Raw genomic sequence first — 22,850 nt, forward strand, 5'->3', positions numbered from 1 at the left:
ATCATTACCTTGTTTCTGGGTCCCTTCATCTACCCTCTGAGATTAAACGTCAATTTCATAAAAAGACCCACACATCTTCAGTATCTGACCCCAGTGTGCTTCTCCTTTTCTTCTCCTGCGTTTTGTCTCCAGCCCCAGCCGCTGCAGCGCAAAGGGACTGCTCACCTTCCCCAGCAAGCCAGGTCCTCACATCGCCATCTCCGCGCCTGTGCGCACGCTGCCCTGTCTCTGCATCTGTGAAGACCTCTTCTCTTCCCCCGGTGAAGCCTTCTCTGCTTGTTCCTTTGTGCATACCCATCTCACAGAACCACTAAGGAGGTTTCAATCCTGCCTCTCCCACTAAGCCAAGAACTTCGACAGGTCCTCTTTACAGTCAGCACCTAACCCCATGCCTAAAGCGCTGCTAATGGTCAAGAAATGTTGAATAAATGCACAAATGAACTAGCCACACTATACGATTTCTAAGAGGGGTATTCCCAAACTTTTTGTTGCCCTTGATCTTATGGGATCTGATATACCTGAAGTATGTGAATCATCATTTAGGCCTTAGAAATCTTAGACAGTTGTTTTGAAATCCTATTTGTGTAGGGGCTTTAGTCAGTAATCCGAAATGTTGCTACAGAAGGGAAGCCTCACTTGACCTGACCCTTAAAAATGGGAATAAGATGTTCCAGCAGAAGATCTGCTCTAAATTACAACAATTACACCCCCAACTAGCTTTTATAAAAATCCAAGCTACGCTGTGTTGCTTAAATAAAAGCAGCATTGAACCATTTGAGAAGGGTGAGCAGTTCTGAATGCTATTCAGCTCCCATCGAGCCAATAACAAAAAGCTTTACTGGCAAAGCAGTTAGTGAGTAATTCACACTTTGGAGCCTGTCTTGGGTCTACGCTTGTGCACAGAGAATTAAAGTAAATTATAGTGAAGATATGGGAAAATGAGCCACAGTTTCTATACTTAAATAATAAGCTTCCTCTCCTTCTTAAGAGTTTCTAATATATGCTGCAGAATTTATTCAGAGATTAGGAATCATAATTTCTAGTCTATTAGTTTAAACTAATATCTAAGTAGTGCATGCTCTTCTATAATTTCATCTACCAATTGTTCTCAATAAATGAAGAAAATCACTGGAGGTATTTTGAAAAATAGAATTTATTTTTAAGTTCTGGCTTTTATACTTTGGACATGCTTTTTTATAACCCTTCATTTAGCCTCCCAGCTGGTATTAACTAAATATTTATCGAGCACCTGCTCTCTGCACGATACTATTAATAAAATATAGTGTTTAGAAATATAAACTCACTTCTTTATTACTTTAAAAATAGTTTTGGATATAATAATCTTTTAATCTTACTTTTCGAATAAAGTATGACTATGACCATATGTAAATGTATTTTAAATATTTTAGGTTCTAGAAATATAACCCAGGAATAGTTTATTTATTTATTTATTTATTTATTTATATTTTTTGGCTGTGTTGGGTCTTAGTTGCTGCAGGCAGGCTTTCTCTAGTTGCGGTGAGTGGGGGCTACTCTTCCTTGCGGTGCGAGGACTTCTCACTGAGGTGGCTTCTCTTGTTGCAGAGCACGGGCTCTAGGCGCGCGGGCTTCAGTAGTTGTGGTGCTCAGGGCTCAGTAGCTGTGGCACACGGGCTTCGTTGCTCCGCGGCATGTGGGATCTTCCCGGACCAGGGCTTGAACCCGTGTCCCCCGCATTGGCAGGCGGATTCTTAACCACTGCACCACCAGGGAAGCCCAACCTAGGAACGGTTTTAATTATTTTCTGCATATTGACCATTTCTCCCCAGTCTCCATTTTTCAAAATACTGTAAACCTAAAAACCAAATTTTAAACCTCATTATTCCCATATCCTGACACTGCAAGAGGCCATCTTTGCAAGGATTTTTGGAGTCTCCATAATTGATGTGAAAGAAAAATTAGCCCTCATAATTGGCTCAAATTCATAACGTATTAGGCCACTTTTTACTCCTATTTCTTGATGTAGACAGTCCCCTAGGAAACAGCTCGTAGTGGGTTCGGGTGGAGCCGAGGCACGTGCTTTTGCTGTATTCTGGGCACTGCGTTGTTATCACTACCCCCGCGCCGCCCGCCTTGGTGTGAACTGTGGAGCCCCCTCTACTCACCACTGACTGGGTTCCTCTGGCCGATGAGGTCGTGACCGGTGTAATGGTGATGGTGCTGGTCACTTTGCTCGCGCCAGGGCGAGCCGAGACGTGGCTCCTGGGCGAGCGAAGGACGGTGCCGGTGGACACCTCCTTCTCCGCGGCCACGCTGACGGGTCGGACGGTAATCACCGGGCTGGCTCCCTCAGCCGCAGTCCCAGGGGCGCGCTTAAACTGAGAACCTAAGTGAATGTGAATTTTATTGTCTTCCGTGGTTATGATATTGGCATTGGAGTTGTACTTCCGGACTGGGGCTGGCACATTCTGTTTCTCCGGGGTGACCTTGAGGACAGTCCTTCCCACGGGCATTTCCTGGGATTCGGGAGGGACAACGATGTCCGCCGGGGCCGCCGATGTGGACACGGTCATGATCTGAATGGGGGACGTGGGCCTGTCCGCAAACGGCCCTCTTCCGCTTTCTGGTGTCTTCTCTCTGGAGAAGGTAGTAATTGTGACTGGGGACATGGCTCGCTCCGTGCTGAGAGTAGCATCTCCGCTTTTCTGCTTCTGAGACATGACATTTGGTGATGGGATAATGGTTATCCTCGGTTTCTGATTCCCTAGGGTGGGAATGACGGTGGTACTGGAAAAAAATTCTTCTGCTGTGGGGCTCGTAATCTCCAAAGTGGCAGTGCTGTTCTCATGGTCCGGCGTCACTCGAATGTGCAGGGGCTGGCCCTGCTTGGGCGAAAGAACCAGCTCTCCTGGGTGCCCCGGGCTGGAACCGGCTCGAGGCCCCTTCTCTTGAGTCACCGGGGGCCCATTCTCCCTTTTCCTCATCCATGGGATCCAAGACTTCCTCATGGTGAGCTCGTTGGCCGCGGGCGGATACCTGTCTAGGACAGAGGAACGTTCCACAGGTTTCTTCAGTCCCACCTGTCGAAGGTTACTCATGATATGGTTTTCTTCTTGAAAGGATTTGCGTATAAACACTGCTGGCGTGTCCTCCTCCGCCGCTTCGCTGCCGACTGCATCTGTCTGGACGCCGGTGGACGTCACGGGGACATCCACCATCCTCCTCCCGTTCACGCTGGGTCGGAGGGCGCGGCTGTACCGCTTGGACAGCTCCAACTCTTTGGTCAGATTGAGGACCTCCTGCCCCATGTTCTTGTTCTTATTTTCCTCTTCCATAAATCTTTGCTGGAGGACAGAATAATCCACTTGGAGCTGAGAAAGCTGATCTTCTTTGTTCATCAATTCATGAATCTTCTCTTTAAGGGCTTGGACTTCTGCTTTTAAGTCTCGACTTTTAGCTTCTTCCAACCGAAACCTGTGTCTCAGCTCGGCTTCCTGGCTCACCGCCTCACCTTTCTCTATTGCTTTATTCTTGGCGATCTGGTGTTTTATCTCCTCCAGTTGCTGAGAGAGGAAGTTGGCCTTATCCTGCTCGCTTCTAAACTTCTGCTCCAGCTGGCCGTACTCATCTTCCGTCTTCATCAGATCCCCTTCCACCACCTCCAGTTGCTGGAGACGTTTCTTCAACCTCTCGATTTCAAGTGTTAGCTCCTTAATTTTGTTACCTTCTGGGCAGGTGAGCTCAGGTCCTTTTCGAGACCTTCCTCTTGTTATTTCTCTCTCCACCTCCTCTATCCCATCAAGTCTCTTCTTTAATAAGTCAACACTGCAGCTTAATTCAGAGGATTTTTCCTCTTCACTTTTCAGTTTGCCTATTAACTCATCTCTCTCTTTTGTCAAATTGTATACCTTTTCCTCCATTTCAGATTTCAGTTTTAAAAGCTTCTTACTTTCTTCGATGAGTTTTTCCGTCACATCCATAACCTTGCCTTGTTCCACCTTAAAATTTTTATTGAGTCCATCCACTTTTCTCTCTTCTTGCTTTATTTTTTCCATCATATTTTTTCTTTCGTCAACCAGCATCACGGTAAAGGACTTCAACTTTGTCAGATCGTCTTTTAGGCTTAATTCAGCCTTTTCCAATCGACTTTCAGAACATTCCAGTTCTTTAACCCGACTCTTGACCACCTCCAACTCATTGAGCAGGTCCTTGGTTAAGTTCTTTTCTTTCTCCAGATTTAAATGCAGCTGGGTGCACTCCGATTTACTTTTGCTGAATGCTTCTTCCAGTTTCTCCAGTTCAGACATTCTCACCTGTAGCTTCTCGACTTCAAGCCTGAGCTCCCGGCTATGGTGCTCTTCCTCCTGGAGCTTCTTCCTCAGTCCCCTGCACTGGGATTCGGTTTTCGTGATCTCCTCATCTTTACCCTCCATCTCAAGCACGCGCTTCCGAAGCTTTTCCACTTCTGCCATGAGACTGGAGTTGCCACATTCCCCTTTGGCAATTTTATCTCTTAGCTCCTGAAGTTCTACTTCTGCCTTTTGAAGATTTTTGTTGGTCTCTTCCAGCTCCTCGATTCTTTGAGTCAAGCCAACCAGCCTGAGTCTGAGCTGCCTGTTGTGAGACTCCTGATTGGCCAACTTAGCGCTCATCTCTTCATGCTCCTGGGAAAACCTCGAAGCCTTGTGTTCAAAATCCACTTCCAACTTGAGCAATTTCTGCCTGTCTTCTTTGGATTTAGAAGTGATGGCTTTGAGCTTTTCTTCCTCTTCCCTCAGTTTCTGAGTCAGGTCCTGTACTTTCTGGCTTTGCAGGCCAAGTTGCTCGATATGCATCTGCCTTTCATCCACCAGCATGAGTGCAAAGGACTTGAGTTTCACAAGCTCATCTCTCAGCTTGTTGAGCCGCTTAGCATTTTCCTTTTCTTTGCGGGCTTGGTAAGCCTTTTCTTGTTCAAGGAGTTTTTTCAACCTAGAAAACAAAATATATTAAAATATTCTATTTTATTACATTAAACTTTATATATTATATCATACATAAATATTTCACATACATATTAAAAGATGAGTCTGCAAATAAGTTTCTCTTAGGTATTACATACAAATAAAATAAAATGCTGTTACAATAAATCCCTTATCAATTACTGCAGTATGAAGGTTTAACAAATAGCCATTAATGAAGCTAATCAGAAGTCAGTCTTTAATTAAGAATAATCTTTTGATGTTCCGACTACCTGCCCTTTTGTTGAAAAACTCCTATATGTCCTGGTTCACCCCTCACCTCCGTGGAGTAGTTTCTCAGTTATCTGAAACGTTGTCTTGGGACTGTAGTCCTCATTTTGCTCCCAGTAGAGCTTAATTTGCAACTCTCACGTTGTGCATTTTTTTAAGTCAACACTCCCATGGCTTCCTATTGCTTTAAGAGTAGAGGCATGAAATCCATAACAAGACCCAGACTGATGTGATTCCTGACCACCTGGGCAGGTTGATCTCAAGCTGATCTCTCACCTGTTATCTAAGCTCCACACATTCTTCAAATATGCTGGATCCTCTGCTTAGAAGTACCTCCCTGCTCTTCCTTTCTCCCTGACACATACACACACACACATGAACATATCTGGTTGAACTTTTTATTCTTTGAGTCTCACTCAAATGTCACTCCCTTCAGGAAGCCTTCCCTGACCAAGCTGACTAAGTCAGAGCCTCTTAGAAACTCTCATTATACCCTGCAGTCTTCTTTTATAACACTTATCAACTTATAAGTTTTTAATGTCTGCCTACCTCTGTTCATGAAAGTTCTGTGAGAGTGGGTGCCAGGTCCTTGTTCACCCCCTAGCACAAAGCCTGACACATAGGAGGTGCTCAAGAAATATTGGCTGAATGGATAAATGGAAGAAAGAAAGAACAAATAAATAAGCTTGAGCTAGAAATAAAGCTCAAGCCACCTACATAGGGCTCTGTGAACTAAAGTCCTTACAGTGCTGAGCTGAGTATAAATTTTTGTCGAATGTATGTTATGGTTGTTACTAGGCCAGTAATTGGATATTACTAGTGGCTATTAGACAATGAATGTCTCTGATCTCATTAGCAATGCCCTCTCTTAAAAATATGGTCATCCTAGTCATCAGCTCTGGGAGAAGAGGAATTCCTCCTAAGTGGGAAACCTCACATGAGAGAGGGAGCCTTCTCTGTGTGGACTAGAAAGGTACCCCTAATGGTCTGTCTATCCTCAGTCCTGGTGGATGAGCAACCTTTTTATCTACTTTTCCAGTCAATTTGGCATTCCACTTTCAGGTGTTTTTTTTTTTCTTTTTCCCCTATATCTAGAAATCCCTTTTTTTTTTACATTAAACAAGCATTCAGAAGCATTATCACATCATTGTGCAACTATTCACAAAGCATAATGACTATTGCACAAACAATTTTCTAATAGTTACAATTTCACTTTGTGCTTTAAACAATTTACTGTACATTATGGGGCATTTCCATGTAATTATGCTACTGAAGGAGCAAAATAAGAGGCTTTCGGTGTTCTGACTGTTATGGTGTACACATTTATCAAAACTCATCAAAATGTATAATTAAAATTGGTGAATTTTTTAATATATAAATTATATCTCAGTTTTAAAATATATTAAGAAAAATAATATTAAAAGCCCTGCAAAGTGTTCTAAGATTCAGATAAAGGGAGAAAAGTTGTAAACAAATATAAAAGAGTGACTTAAAGTATGATTGAAAACATAAAATAGGTTATTAATCTTAAGGCAGAAAGAGGTGAAAGCAGAAGTTGTCAAAATAAAGAGAAGACAGCTAACATTTTCAGGTGGAATTCCGGCTGACAAGAAAACTTGTTCCAGGAAAATAATGTTTCAGGTATGAGAAAACCTTGAGTCCTAATATTATTTCAAGAGGCTCGTAAAAGCCCACTCCAAACTCAAATATTTACTAATTCTTAATTTTTAAAAAAATAAAGGATAGGAAGAAAGGTTTTTTGATAATAAAACATTTTATTTACCAACTATCTGTTACACCCTAGGCTGTGTGTTTTATTATTTCATTTCATTTTCGTAACAACACTTTGAGCAAGGCATTACTATGCCATTTTATAAATAAGGAAGTCCTTTTACATAATCATGGGAACAGGACTAAGAAGAGGCAGGTTGGGATTTTGGACCCGATCTGTTTGACCAGAGTGTGCTTTTAACAATGCTATTCCTCAAACAGCTATTGCTTGAACAGCTGAAATTCACAAGACTTTGTGTTTGTTTAGGTTAACTTCATCTTACTTGATTCACCTATCCTTCTGGAATTGTCAAGATCCTCCTTGGACTGTTTTGTCACCCAATATATCAGTTTATATCTAGCACTGTGTCAATGGCAACACAACCCCAGTGATTAACAGAAAGACAGGTCAATGCACAGAGCCCTTCAAACACAGTCAAGCTCTCCCTGCTGCTGACTTCAACCCATTCAGCAGCAGCAGGGCCATTGTCATCAGTCACCCATGAGCCCGCGGGGCTGTTAGTCATTATCTCTCTGAGCTCCCAGCCCTCCCTTGCACCTGTTCCAACCACGTCTTCCTCATGTCAGTCAACTACACCAAATTCTTCCAGATGCTTGGGCCCCAGATCTAGAGTCATCCTTGAGTTCTGTCCTTCTCTCACAAGCCCACATTCACTTCTTCAATAAATCTTGTCAACTCTACCTTCAAAATACATCCCAAATCCAATTACTTCTCATCCCGCTATTGCTCTTACCCTGGCCCACGCCACCGTCATCCCTTATCTGTATTATTGCAATAGCGACCTAACCTGACTCTCAACTTCCACTCTTGCTCACCCTCATCTATCCTCTGTCCAGGAGCCAGCGTTGATTTAAAAAGGGCGAATCAGATCGTGTCATTCCTCAGCTCCAAGCCCAAATCATCACAATGGCCTAAAAGGCCCCACATCATCACTCTTTTCCTCCTACTTCTGTGACTTCACCTCTTAAAACTTTTTCTTTTATCCTTGAGATATTCGACTAGATCACTCCTTCATTTCCTTCAAGTCTTTGTACAATTATCCCCTCTCAGGGATGCCTGCTTTGCCAACCTTATTTGTGTTGTGCATTTCATGGTAGAACTTCCTATTTTCTTCTTCTGCTGTCTTTTTCTCCAGAGCACTTATTACCATCTAATACACTATACATTTTACTTATTCTTTTTTTTTAATTGACTGTCATTCTTCTCTAAACTGTAAACACCTTGAAAGGAGGGTTTTTGTGTATTTTATTCACTGCTTCAGCCCCAGCACCTAGAATGTGGCTGATGGTGAGCTCTTTCCACATTTGTTGAAGATGATCGCAAAAGGCCTTCTCAAAAGTCTTGCTGAAATTCGAATGTGCTCGGTCAAATCCTTAACTTCTTTGTGCCTCTGTTGTGAAGACTAAAGCAAATGGCCTCTGTAAAGTGCTTAGACAGTGGCCAGCCCACAGAATGTTCTCAGTAAATGCCATCTGCCAGTGCTGTTGGTCACACCTCTTCTTGTTTACTCATTTGACAATCATTTACTGAACATTTACTTTGTGCCGGGCACTCTGCTAGGCATATAAAGTAAAAAAAAAAAGACACAGTTCTTGCCCCGAAGGCATTTACTCTATAAAGACCAGAACAATTAAACCAATACAGAGACAAAGACATGCAGAGGAAGCATCTACCTCTGTGGGAAACCAGAGCAAGGGCAGCTAAGTCATATCAGGGGAGTGGAGTCAGGGAGGCTTCTAGGAGGAGGTGACTCTTAACCTGCGTCTTAAAAGCTAAGTAGGAGCTAAGTAAGTAGAGAAGGCAGGGAAAGGGCCCTCTAGACCAGGGGTTAGCAGTATTGTCTGTGGGCCAAATCTAGATCAAGGCCAGTATCTAGACAGTCCTGGAGCTAAAAATTGTTCTTACATTTTTAAAGCCTTGTAAAACGTAATGAAGAAGAAGACGCATACACTGTATGTGGCCTGCAAAGCCTAAAATAGGAGTCTAGTGGAAACAGCACGTAAAAGCACAGAATTGGGAAATAGACCCCAAAGGTAACTCAACTAAAGTGAAGGGTACCTGTGGGAACAGTGGAAGGAAAGGAGGTTGGAAAGGAACGTCAAGCAAACAAAGCCCCCAGCGGGCTAAGAGGATGACTCTGAACTTGGGATTCAGAATATGAGGAAGTTCGACAGGTGTGGAGAAGCTGGAGATCAGTTAGGAGCTCCTGAGAAAGCAGGAGCTGAGAAACGGAGTCTGAACTAAGGTTATGTCATTGAAGAAAAAGAGAAGGGGGTTCACGTGGCGATCTTCAGGAGACAGAGGTCATAGGGTTTGGTAACAGACTGAGTGAGGATGGAGAGGGAGATATTTGGACAGACTCTGCTGCTTCTGGACGGGGTTATTTGTTTGCTGTCAGTGCTTATCACATACAGGCTAATAGAAGAGAAACAGCCTTGGAGGGGATGATCATGATGCTCCAAAAAAGATACATCGGGGTTTCCTTGCTGGTGCAACTGTTAAGAATCTGCCTGCCAATGCAGGGGACACGGGTTTAAGCCCTGGTCCAGGAAGATCCCACATGCCACGGAGCACCTAAGCCTGTGCGCCGCAACTACTGAGCCTGCGCTCTAGAGCCCGCGCGCCACAACTACTGAAGCCCGCGTTCCTAGAGCCCGTGCTCCGCAACAAGAGAAGCCACAGCAGTGAGGAGCCCGCACACCGCAGGGAAGAGTAGCCCCTGCTCGCCGCAACTAGAGAAAGCCCGTGTGCAGCAACGAAGACCCAACGCGGCCAAAAACAGAATAAAATTTTAAAAAGGCACATTGACTTTGAGGTTGTTGGAACCTACAAGTGAAATGCTTATTGGTACCCAGGAGATCAGGAGATGGATCTGGGCCAAAGTTACAGACTGGGAGTGTCCAGTGATGGGTGCAATCGAAAGCCATGAGAGAGGATGAGAGGAGTAAGAGGTGTGAGACATCAGAGAGAAAGAGGACCAAGGACAGAAAAAAGACACTGAAATGAGAAAACATCAAGGAACTTAATGAGAGAGGCTGAGCAGGGAGAGCCAGAGAGTCAGGAGGGAATCCAGGCAATAGTGGATTTGCAGACGCCAAGAGGGCAAGAATGGGGCATGTCCATACTGCAATACTTTGGAGGGACCAAGTGAGAGACAGGAAAATGCTCCTTGTTTTCATTTAAATTCAAATTTAAAGAAAACTTCTTCCATTTGATATGTCAACACGGATAGCGACAGTACTTCACTTAAGCGGTTTTAGTGGGGTTAGGGAACAAAATACAAAATAAAGCTTAGCTGAAGAAAAACCAAAGGGGGAAAAAAAAATGGAGACAAGTACCTGAGACTAATGATTTGAGATCTTGATTGTGAAAGGAAGGAGAAACAGCGATGATGTGGACACAGGACACAGGTAGGGCAGCGTCAACATTTTTAACCTCATATGTATATGAGAGATATTAGCATGTTCCCACTTAACTTTAAAGCTCTTTGTTTTTCTTTAAAGAAATAGTCCAGCTAATAATGATAGAATAATAAATAAAGAAGTAATTATACAATACCACCATTTTGCAATCCCCAATAAAATAATGGGTGTGGGGGCTTCCCTGGTGGCACAGTGGTTGGGAGTCTGCCTGCCGATGCAGGGGACACTGGTTCGTGCCCCGGTCCGGGAAGATCCCATATGCCGCGGAGCGGCTGGGTCCGTGAGCCATGGTCGCTGAGCCTGCGTGTCCGGAGCCTGTGCTCCGCAACGGGAGAGGCCACAACAGTGAGAGGCCCGCGTACCGCAAAAAAAAAAAAAAAAAAAAAAAAATGGGTGTGGGCAATGCTCATTAATGTCTCCCAAAAGAGAAACAGCCAGATACTGTATACATATATATAGACCTCCACCCAAGAAATTTTCTTACGAAAAAAATTGAGCCTGAATCAGATCGAGCTTCTATAACCATTAGTTTACAGAAAAGACAGGGGCGTGAAACATACTAAATGACACTGTGATGATGCAATCAGAAAAGTCCAAAATGTAGGGGACTATACAGGATAAAAAACCTAGTTTCTTCAATAAATAAATTCTAAGAAAAAAGAATGGGGGAGGGGAAACTATAGATTAAAAGAAATTTAGAAGACATACCAACCAATTATAATCTGTTTGGAGTCTCATTCAAATTATTAAAAATAAGACAATTGGAAAAATTACGTTAAGAAATTATTATTAAATTTTAGGTGTGATAAAGGATTTTGACAATATTTTTAAAAGAATCCTTACATTTTAGAAATACATATTGAAATATTTATGAATGAAATGATATGTCTGGAATTTACATTACAGTAATCCAGCAGAGTTAGGATAGATGAAACCAGATTGGTCAAGAGTTGATTAATTGTTGAAGTTAAGTGCTGGGTTCATAGGAGATCATTACACTATTCTTTTTATTTTGTAGATGTTTGAAATTTTCCATAATAAGATTTAACCCTCTTGTAATGTTTAGCTTTTCTCCACCCAAGTCTCAGCTAGTTTGGAGTCTGATCATATTTTCATTTTCCTTACTGTATGATGCGACTCTCATATTTCTATGATTGTGGGTGATTCTTTCATTCCTTTCCATGTTTATAATTAAGCTTGTTAGAGACTTCTACTTTTTCTTCCTCACTGGGATCTGTTTATGCTTACTCAAACTTATGCTAGAAAAAGCAGCTCATTCTGACTGTGTTCCACAGATATTTGTTAATTTAGCCTTCCTTTTAGAGTCTAAAGATAAATTGTTTTGGAGGGGAAAGGGGAAGTGAAAGAGTTTTTTTAAACCCTCTCCTGGATATCCGTCTTTGAGATAAACACCTTCCCTGGAACAGTTGTCAATCCGTGCCCCTGAAGACTCAGGGCCCCACTGGACTATATTCATTCTCACTTTTCTTCCTTGAACCATTTCTCCAAATTTCTCAGCATTAGCCCCAGAGCAGCAATTCTCTCTTTGCTTCCCTTGTCACTTGTCACCATTTTAATCCATCAGACCCCATGTGAAACCCTGATGTCATCCTCGGTTTGTTTCTCAGCCAGACCACGCTAATTTCCCTTCTCACTGTTTCCTTCCCCTCCACTGTTTTTGTTCTTCTTCAGCTCTCCCTGTGTGTATGCCTCTCTGTCAAGAGAAAAGGCAGGTTCAAACTAGCAAGGGCATGAGAGTGATTAGAGATGAATGAACCTCAAAAGAGTTAAGCTTTCCTGCAGTTTGAAACCTTGAATCACAATGCATTTTTTCCCAACTAGAGCACAGAGTACAGAACTAAGCGGCTTGGTAACATGATAGGACATGGTTTTACCAGATGACCCAGGAAGAAGTGCTACTCTTTCATAAATTACCTCAGTTCCTCAAGATGGTGACTACTATAATAATTATGCAGAATTAATCGAATGTCCCCAATATACTGTGCAGGGCGGGGGTTAGGGTGAAGTGGAGGAGACTGGGTTGTGTAGCTGCAGAGTCAGGTCCTGTTCTCATCTGAAATTTTGATATTTTTGTTCATCATGGATTCTTTTGCATTAATTTTAATTTTTAAAAATAGTGCATTAAAGTATTACGTATCTTTTGCAGGGCCTCTCACTGTTGTGGTCTCTCCCGTTGCGGAGCACAGGCTCCGGATGCGCAGGCTCAGTGGCCATGGCTCACAGGCCCAGCCGCTCCGCAGCATGTGGGATCTCCCCGGACCAGGGCACGAACCCGTGTCCCCTGCATCAGCAGGCTGACTCTCAACCACTGAGCCACCAGGGAAGCCCTACATATCTTGATTACTGAGTTTTTTTGGCAACCCCTTAAATTTTGAGCCCAAGGCTGAGAGTCTCATTTGCCTCACCCTAGTCCCAGCCCTGAGCACTGAGTGCTAGATTACCATATTTTACATATACAGAAATGGTGGGTCCTTTATCACAGGGCACAGACTTTTCTGAGCTTTGTTTCTGTTTTGTGTTTCTTAGTAGTGGGGATGAGTTTATAAAGCTCTTGTGAACTTTTTTCTTTTCCCCTACTGTGAAGACCAGCAGTATTGTAGGGTACCTATCTGACCTCAAACTTTTATCACTATCCCACTGTGGTGGGATGGGGCCTAGCTCACCTATTCTCATGAAAAAGAACTTGGTGATAAAAATTAAAAGAAAAGAGGGCTTCCCCGGTGGCGCAGTGGTTGAGAGTCCGCCTGCCGATGCAGGGCACACGGGTTCGTGCCCCAGTCCGGGAAGATCCCACATGCCGTGGAGCGGCTGGGCCCGTGAGCCATGGCCGCTGAGCCTGCGCGTCCGGAGCCTGTGCTCCGCAACGGGAGAGGCCACAACAGTGAGAGGCCCGCGTACCACAAAAAAAAAAAAAAAAAAAGAAAAGAAGTAAACTTTTTGCTAGCGCCTTTTATGAACTGCTTTTATGTCGCAAGAGAAGACCCTGAACTTATACACATGATTTCATGTTATAAAACTATATCTATAAATTGATAAATAATCCAGTAATCTCACTACCTTCAATTCAAGAGTATAATCCAAGTAATTCAAATAGCATTCACACACACTCTCAAGCAGATTATTACCAATGAAGTTTCACTCTCCAGATTTTGAGGGGATTATGTATAATTCTGCTATAGAATAGGTACCTTGAGGTCTAGTCGTGAAAAATTATGAAACAAGGAGATGCATTATGACTCCTCTCTGGGTTAGCCCAACAACAGACAATAAACTAAACCGATGATGAAATTTAACTGATAGTAATCTATCTTTAAAAGGCACAGCTGGCAGCAACTGAAAGCCATGAAAATCTCGTGGCTGATAACAAATTATTCTTCTTGGAGACTGTGAGATTTCCTACTACCAGGTGAGCACACACTCAGTGCTTGCCATGATTTGGTAGCAACCAGAGTCCACAGTAAAATACAAATTTAGTCTTCATGAAAATCTAGTAACATGCTAATTTAAATTTACAAATGCTAAATTCAGAAATAAATCACTTACTCTACTACTAGTAAATTGTTCTTAGTCATCGGAGAAATTAAAGTTTAGGGAATTGTTTTTCACCTAAAACCTTTGAAACAACTATTTTTTCCCTGATAGTTTGCTGCCCAACAGGAGACCCATATCTGAGAATCACTATTTGAGAACAAGCTCTCTAATCAAATGCTCTAGTATGAAGCTTCCCGACTCATACAGAATATAGCCATGATTCATTAATTCACTCACTAATTCAACAAGGATGGGTTGAATACTCCACCATTGTTAAATAATGTACCAGGTGCTTGGAATTAAAAAAAAAATGGCAATCCTTTGTAAAAAGTGCCATTTATGCTTTAAGTATAGGCTACTCCATCCAAGGGTGGAGATATGATTGGAGGAAGTAATTGCTCAAAGCTTTTGTAACTGTTTTTCCCAACAGTGTTCCCCCGCTGTCAGGGGGTAGCCCATATGGCCCCTCTGGGAGGCCTAGATAAGGGTTGCCCTCCTCCTTAGGGCACGAGGCCCGCGCTGGGGTGCCTGGCTTGATACGCTGAAGGGAGACTGGATTTCAACCCCAGTTCTTCCTGGTCAGGGGCTACTACCTGCACAAGCACACCCCATGGTCCCAGGGGCTCTTTTTTCTCATCCTTTGGGTTTCAGTTCATATGTCTTCTCCCCAGAGAGGCATTCTCTGATTAGCCTATTGAAAACAGCTTCCCCAGCCACACGCCATCATGGTACCATATTTATTTCTTTTACTGCACTTTCACTGTCTGAAATGATCTGGCTCATTCATTTGCGTACTTAGGTATTGTCTGTCTTTCCACCTCTGCACAGAAGAAAGGCGCCGTAAGAGCAGAGACCAGCCCTGAACACCAGCATCCGCAGCACAGTGCCTAACACACAGTAGGTGCTCAATCAGTATTTGTTTGATGAATGAATAAGCAAAGTCATCCAGATGAAGAATGGGGAAAATGCGGTGCCACGTAAAGGGAAAAGGGTGTGCACGCGCAAGAACACAGGATGTCACTCAGAGCAGCAGTCAACCTCAGGGCACCCGGTAGGAGGTGGGACCATGTCAAGAGGTAAGGCTCCAGTGGAAGGTGGAGGTCAGATCGTCAAGCAGTTTGGATGTCATCCCAAAGAGTCAGGCACCTCCTGAGGATTATACCGAGTTCTCGAAGGACTTTAAGAACGGCGATAATATACAATTTCAATATTAGGACAGTCTGATGACAACATGGTATATGGACTACAGAAAGGGGAGGCTGGAGGCAGGGAGACCCGTTATGTAAGTATTGAAATTTTCCCAAGCCAAAAAAAAAAAAAAAAAAGACAAAACTAAGATCACATTGCAACATGAGAAAAGGAGATTATAGGAATAGTTAGGGTGTAGAATTGTCTGGTTTGGGCAAAGGTTAAGGTAGAAAGAATTAGATGGGATTATTCCTGCATTTTGATATGGGTGAGTGTGTGAATGGTAATCTCTCCTTGACCACACTGGCTTCAGTAGCACCGCGATCTAGCCAGCTGATCTAACTGGTACCACAGGGAATCTTAGTATGTTATGATGGACCCATTGCCCTGTTTTTTTCTCAAGGCTCTACTGACTTGAGCTGAGGGCAAAACTATCTTTTTGAAAAACTCAACTGAATCAGCATGGGCAAGACGAGTTTTTTATGGCTTTTTGAAGTGTTCTCTTTTAGATCTCACTTTTCTTCAGCTTTGAAAAAATATATATAGTTTTCTCTTATAAACTTGTAAGGGATGCAAATTAGGGCTCCAGACCTCTTGGTTAGAAAGTGTTTTTGAATGGGGACCTTGGTTCACTCTATGAGATCAATGTTATAGACAGCTGTAGAAAAAAAAAATTGTTATTGAAGTTACTAAATTACCAAGCCATTAATGTGTATATTGTATTACTTAATAACATAAAATTCTATACTTCTCATTATTATCCTCTGTACTAGGCATTGTAGTAACAAACTCCTTCCAGCCTCAGGTTTGCTTTAGTCAATAGGTGGCACTGACAGGAGATCGGAAAATGTGGTGTTAATTCCCTCTTGAGACTTGGATAGTTGACTTCATTCTTCTACTAAGGGCCACAGTCCCTGTCCGAGGCCCTCTCCTATAGATACAGTTATGCCTGAGGGTTCTGGTAACTCCTCCCTCCGTCCAAGTTAATGGGTAGTAGTAAGAGGTACACACTCTCACATTCCAACCCGCCTCCCGTCCCCCCTGGGAACTGCAGGGTCCCTTATTAGCTTCTCTCTACTCTACCTGCACATTTGTAAAGCTATCAAATTACCCTGTTTGAACCCTCTGGGTTTTGTTTTGTTTTGTTTTTTTCCTGTGACCTTGAATGATATACTGTATCTTGACCAGATCTTACAGTATGTAAATTGCAGGGCTAGGGGTCACTTCCCTTCTCTACACCCAACGCAAAACTGTATGAGTCATGATTTCTCCTAAGACAGACTTAGAACTGGGGATAATAGGACAAATCCTCAGCAACATGGATGGACCTAGACATTTTCATACTGAGTGAAAGACAAATATATCGCTTATATGTGGAATCTAAAAAAAAGGGGGATACAAATGAACTTATTTACAAAACAGGAGTAAGTCACGGATATAGAAAGCAATCTTATGGTTACCAGGGGATGGGGGGGGAGTATAAATTGGGACATTGGGAGTGACATATACACACCACTCTATATAAAATAGATAACTAATAAGAACCTGCTGTATAGCACAGGGAACTCTACTCAATACTCCGTAATGGCCTATATGGGGAAAGAATCTTAAAAAAAAAAGAGTGAATATATGTTTATATATAACTGATTCACTGTGCTGTACACCTGAAACTAACACAACACTGTAAATCAACTACACTCCAATAAACATTTAAAAATAAAAAAATTAAAAGTAAATAGGACAAATCCAAGAAGAGAGGAGTCACAGAGAGCAGTGGTCAATAGTGGGTCAATGAAGAGTTGAGGAAAAAGAAGAATGACCGGTGATAGCATGCGTACACATTGCTAAGGATGGAGAACAGGAACAAGAACGAAAAGGAAGCTGAAGCAAGAAGCAGGAGGCAGAGCAGGGCTCCTCCTCACTGGGGCCAGATACGGACCAGACCCCCAGGGGTCTCATCTGTCCCTGCCCTAAGTCTGGGCAGCGGGGAAGGGCCTTGCCTTGGATCCCAGCGCAACAGTCTTGAAGCCTAGCTCTTTACCCTTTACGTTTTGCACTGCAGATTCCCTGGAGCTAAAAAATTTCTGGTTGATAAAGGAGAAAGACCACAAATACTGAAAACTGAATGGGAACATTCAGGAAAATAAAAAAGGATAACTCCTGATAGAGGACCAAGTATGAAATCATGGGTAGTAATTTGTGTATGTAATCAGTGTAACTCTGTGTAACTCAATCATGCCAATAATTTTCATGGACAGAAAATAAATGCATTTTGGGGGGCACTTGTCATTTCAAAGCTAACCCTCTGTTCAGTGTAGTAGTTCTGAGCACGTGCTCTAGAGCCAGACTATCTGGTGTGAGTCCAGTTCTGCCCCCTCCTAACTTGAGTAAGTTTCTTAATTTATATTTCTTCCTCAGTTTCCTTCTCTATCAAAGTGGGGTAATAGTATCTGTGCACAGGGTTGTTGTCAGAGTCACAGAATTATTATATGTAAAAGGACAAGTACTCCATAAATGTTAGATACTATTAGCAATAACGCTAAATTGAAATTTACTGCCCATCTGTATCTTCCCCCTCCAACAGAACCAAGTTTTCAAACACCGTGGCGGGGGGAGGGTGTTGGTGCATCTACCGGTGCAGTGGGAAAGATCACTTCATTCTTGAAACTTGCAACTGCTGTTGTTTGCAGGCATGGATGAGTAGTTTCTACCCACAATAATATACCGTTTATTGTGTTTTCCTATTTCCTGAGTTGTTCAAAATACTCTTCAAACACCCTCAGATGGATCAGATGAATATTTGTAAAACAGTAGAAAGAAGAGATCATTCTTTCCCTTTGATGTTGTTTACGAAGAATCAGCCAGGTGCATAAATTTACTGAATGATTTTCAGGAGGAACAGAAAAAGCCATGAAGCAGAGAAGTCTGTCACCTAACTGTGTGGCCTTGGGCCCTTTCTTCCAGCTGGCCCCCTCACCTTCCCTCACTCAACCCCAAAGACCTCTCCCATCTCCAAAGAAGGTGTCACCAAGGTGTATCACACCTAATGATGGGATGCTCCGTCTAGGTAACACTGTGCATTAGCACAGGAAACGCTCGCCCTCAGACCATAAGCTAAACGAAGTGATTTCCCAGGGAAGCCAGAGAGTAGGGAGGGTCTTCTGAGGCAGGTGGGTTTTGAGGGTCCCTGCGACCACAGTGTGACGGGTCCTCCCACAGGCCTGAGTAGAGGCCTCTCCTGTGTGCACTCAGAACACAGGAGCGAGGAACGGCAGCATGAATCAGATTTCCTGAGACTATTCAAACAAGCTGAAGACAATCCATAAAGGTACAAATATACCCCATGTTACTCTGTACATGTATTTATAGAGTGCTGGGCAAAAGTCACATTCTAAGCTTATAAATTATGGGAACTCACAATATAAAAACATATCCTGTTGTAAAGCCTTTTATTAAGATACTATTAATCTGTCTCTTGGGCACATCTATTTTCATAAATAAGATTTGTTTAAAATAATACAGACATGAAATAAGTAGTGAATTAACTTAAGTACATAAATCACTGATAGCAGTGCATTTGCATGCATTTATTTACTCAGAAAAACAACCCTCTCCCTTTTTAAAATGGCAGTAGAATTTATGGCCATTGTATCTAAAGGTCTTTTTTTAAAAGCTTTTAAATATAAGCACATGTGAAATTTCACTAAATACTTTAAAAATTATGTTGATGTTTATCTAATAATTACTTTATCCAGTTTTTAAATAACTTTAAAGCTAATTTTAAAAATCAAAAGTCAAAATAATAAGTAAGACTCCAAAACCCCAGACTTAATTTTGTATTGATCCTGACTGTTGTTGATCAAGAGAAAAAAGAAATGTGCACGCGCCCTTCTGTTGTGGAAAGGATATTTGGTTTTACAAGCAAACAGAAGTTCATCCAGTCACATGGAATTAAGAATACAGGCAGATCAATGTAGTGAACCCAAGATTTTCATCACAGTTGAACTCAAGATTTTTGTCACTTTAAACACAGAGACAAAATATTAACAATCAATGTTACACAAAATTAAATCTACACAAATGAAAACCATACCATCTGCCCTTATGTTCAAATTTCTGTACAACAGGTCATATGAATCTGAAATCACGCTATAAAAATTAGATTTTGGCCAAGTGAAGTTCTTTTGTGAAGGACTTACACTACCCTCCAGCCCTACTGAGCACTAAATACAAGTTATTTATTTTATATACTCCGCTAAATACAGACAATGTTTTTGGCAGTTTGAAAAACGACTAAAGTTGAACTTTTTACACAATTGTTTAACACAGTCCAAGTTTTAATGCCATTTACACTTTAAAATAAAACCTCCTGTCTGCTTTGTTATTCTTGTTATCACTGCCACACTGACTGTTTCAGAACAAAAACGGCTTTCTTTAGATCACTGTACAATCTAATTCATTGCCAACTTTTACAAGCCTTCTCTGCATATGCAAAGAGAGATCTGCAGAAAACCCACATAACAATAACAAAAACTTCAAAAATAATATTTTCACCTCGAATTAGTTTTTTGCTCACCAAGAAATCATAAGTTAGAAGAGACATTTACAGCACATGGAAAGGTTGTTAAAAGCCTTCAGAACATATTAGTAGGACGGATGGCAGCAAGATAAGAGATTTTTCCGTTCTTATACAAACTCCCCAAGTTTCTGTAGGATGAGATTACTGTTCCCCTCCATAGAAAAACAGGAGCACGCTTCATACCGCAAGTCGCATCTTGGCCAGTTCCAATCAAGGAGTCTGAGGTATTAAGGAAAGTCACAGTACGCTGGTCATTTTCAAGGGTTGTCACCGTCCACACTCAGTAAAACCTGTAGCCGAAAGTTGAAAGGTTGTCGAGTCCTTACAGCCCTGGTCAGATTAGTCAAGTCTCTACAAATGTCCAAACTCAGCTTCCAAGATGCTCTTTGCAACCACACTAAGAAATGAGTTTACTGCCAAGTAAGCCTATGAACAAATGAAGTGCGCATGGACCTAAGTAACTAGCTTTGCTTAAATCAAAACAGATCTTGACTTCCTTACCTTAGTACTAGGAAGCATGGTAGCTTTTGTTTTTGTTTTTGTTTTTTATAAGGGGGTACTGAAGTTTGTTCAACAGCAGCAGGCCCTGCTCAGCCCCCTACTCCACAGGGAATTAACCGTCACATTCCAGCCCTGTCATCAGAACAATGAAAGGTGAATGTTGTGCAAAACAGCTCGGGACCACTAACTGGTGATGTCATTCCTCCCTTCCACGGTTCATTATTGTGCAGATTTACTTCAGTCCGTGAAAAGGGGTGGAGCTGCCCGGGACGGGAGGGGAAGGCAGCTCTTAAGAATGGGAATTACGCCCTACACTGAGGAAAATGCGCTTGGGGAGGGAGTTGAAGTTGGGGAGAAGGAAAATGTTAAAGAAAAGATATGCATAACATGTCAAATGGGCCTCACTCCTGATTTCTGATTTTTCAAACTAGTTAAATTCCATACAGTTCTGTTCAACGCATGCTGGAATTGAACTAAATAGGGATCCCACTAGAGCCTTATCTACAATTCAGCCAACAGGAGGAGATTCACGTTTCAAGCAAAGTGCCAGTTAGTTTACATTGTTATCTAAATGAAAACACTACAGCGTGGGCCAAAGAATGCCAAGTATCCATTAGTTTAAGGATCATTGTGTCTTAAAAAAAAAAAAAATTATTTTTACCTGAATTTGTTTCTTTCCTAAAAGTGTTTTGAAATGGCAAAAAACTATGGCTATCCACACAAACAAAGCTGAATACATTCAGCCAGATTTCAAGGAGTGTCTGTAACATCATTCACACAAATGGTCTCAAAATCTTCTAACAACACCTTCAGACTAGTTTTTCTCTCTTCTCTTTCTTTTATTCCCTCTTCTTTCTTTCTTTCTTTTTTCCTTGTTTCCTTTCTTTTCTTTCCTGAGTCTGTGAGTGAGTGATAATTCAGCCAAAAAACCGTTAGGTAACTTAAAAGTTCCAGTATAAGTTTTTCTAACCCATATGTATAGAATTTGTATATCATTTGTGTTAAATTCCATTTTAATTATAGAATAAAAGCATATTACCAGATAAATTAGTCAAATTAACTTTGAAGTTAAAAGAAGGAAGTGTTTGCTGAGCATTTTTAAAAATAATTTTATTTATTTTTGGCTGTGTTGGGTCTTCGTTGCTGCGTGTGGGCTTTCTCTAGTCGCAGCGAGCGGGGACTACTATTCGTTGCAGGCTTCTCATTGTGGTGGCTTCTCTTGTTGCGGAGCATGGGCTCTAGGCACGCGGGCTTCAGTAGTTGTGGCACGTGGGCTTCAGTAGTTGTGGCTCGCGGGCTCTAGAGCGCAGGCTCAGTAGTTGTGGGGCACGGGCTCAATTGCTCCGCGGCATGTGGGATCTTCCCTGACTAGGGCTCAAACCCGTGTCCTCTGCATTGGTAGGCAGATTCTTAACCACTGTGCCACCAGGGAAGTCCCTGCAGAGCATTTTTGAGTCCTCTGATAACTTTTATATTATATTTAAGCTATTATGTTATGGCATAGAAAAATATGAAAGAAAAATAAATTAAAGATAATTGCTTTCTTACCTCCCTAATGTTCAATCATGCCTTTTGCTTTAAGAACATGTCTATCTTCTTAACAGCATGAACTAAGTATAATGATTAGTGCATGTTGCAGGGTCGCAGTTCTGAGTAAATGTGTTTTGATTATCGAGTTATTTTGGTAAAAGTTACATAAAGCAACATTCATGGTTAAGGTAAAATTACAGATATTGAACCAAATAGTTGTTGTTTATGGTTTTTTTAAAAAAATTTTTGGAGGGTTTTTCCCAACTGTTTTAATATAGATGGGAAGAACTGAAATTCAAGAAGGAAAGAAGAAACTGTGGCCATCACCTGTTGTATGCAAGTTTGAGTGAGTGTTGCAGAAAGGGCCTTCTTGGCAACTGATAGACCCAAGATTGAATCTTGGCTTGACATCTACCTACTAAGAATATGTTTTATAACTCCTCTGGCTTCTGTTTATCCAGCTGTATAATAGAGATATGGATTCTAACTTACAGGGTTATTATGAGAATTAGATAAGACAATGTGAGTCAAGGCCACAGAATCTGGCAATAGATAATTAATAATATGCTTATGCACAGTTTATTCATTTTGATAATAGTAGGCTCTTGGCAAAAATACAAATTTGTGGTCTAAATTTGACACAGACAATACAAATCCATGCTGCAAAAGGAAATGAAGGAGTCAAGATTGATTAGATAGTCAAGTGGCATCTTGCATTTAGTCTGCTTCTAGTTATTCAAGCTTGAGTTATAATCCCAGGGAGTCATTGATTATGTTCAAAACCATATCAAATCAATATTTAGAGACAAATGATAATAGAAAAGTTTTATCACCTTTGATAAATCATTAAAACAAATGCCATAAATGTCAATCACAGAAGTGTCTTTTTTCTTCCCTGCTTAATACCACTAGTTACATTCAAAATTAATTTAAAGCCCTACTATTAAGACTCTCCTAAAATAGCTGTATTTATCATAATTAATTAAGGTTCCCTGGACACATGACATTATTTATTGAAGCCTCTTGGAACTGAGAGGAAATGTTTAAATGGGCAATAGAACCCTCTTTAGAGTCAC

General features: G+C 41.7%; 1 protein-coding gene across 4 annotated transcripts in view; it reads right to left on the minus strand.

Annotated features, from left to right (window-relative positions):
* Window positions 1–22,850, minus strand: part of FILIP1 (filamin A interacting protein 1) — a 197,601-nt gene that overhangs the window by 13,836 nt on the left and 160,915 nt on the right. For 3 of the 4 annotated variants that reach the window (XM_082633350.1, XM_082633349.1, XM_082633351.1), the window contains exon 5: window positions 2,145–4,950. In XM_082633350.1, coding sequence (XP_082489476.1) covers window positions 2,145–4,950 — 2,806 coding nt within the window. Of the gene's footprint in view, window positions 1–2,144; window positions 4,951–19,926; window positions 19,940–22,850 lie in introns of those variants that run through there. The other variant, XM_082633352.1, reaches the window with a different exon arrangement.

The sequence above is a fragment of the Mesoplodon mirus genome (genome assembly GCF_964341445.2).
Source record: "Mesoplodon mirus genome assembly, chromosome: 10".
NCBI classification, from domain to species: Eukaryota; Metazoa; Chordata; class Mammalia; order Artiodactyla; family Ziphiidae; genus Mesoplodon; species Mesoplodon mirus.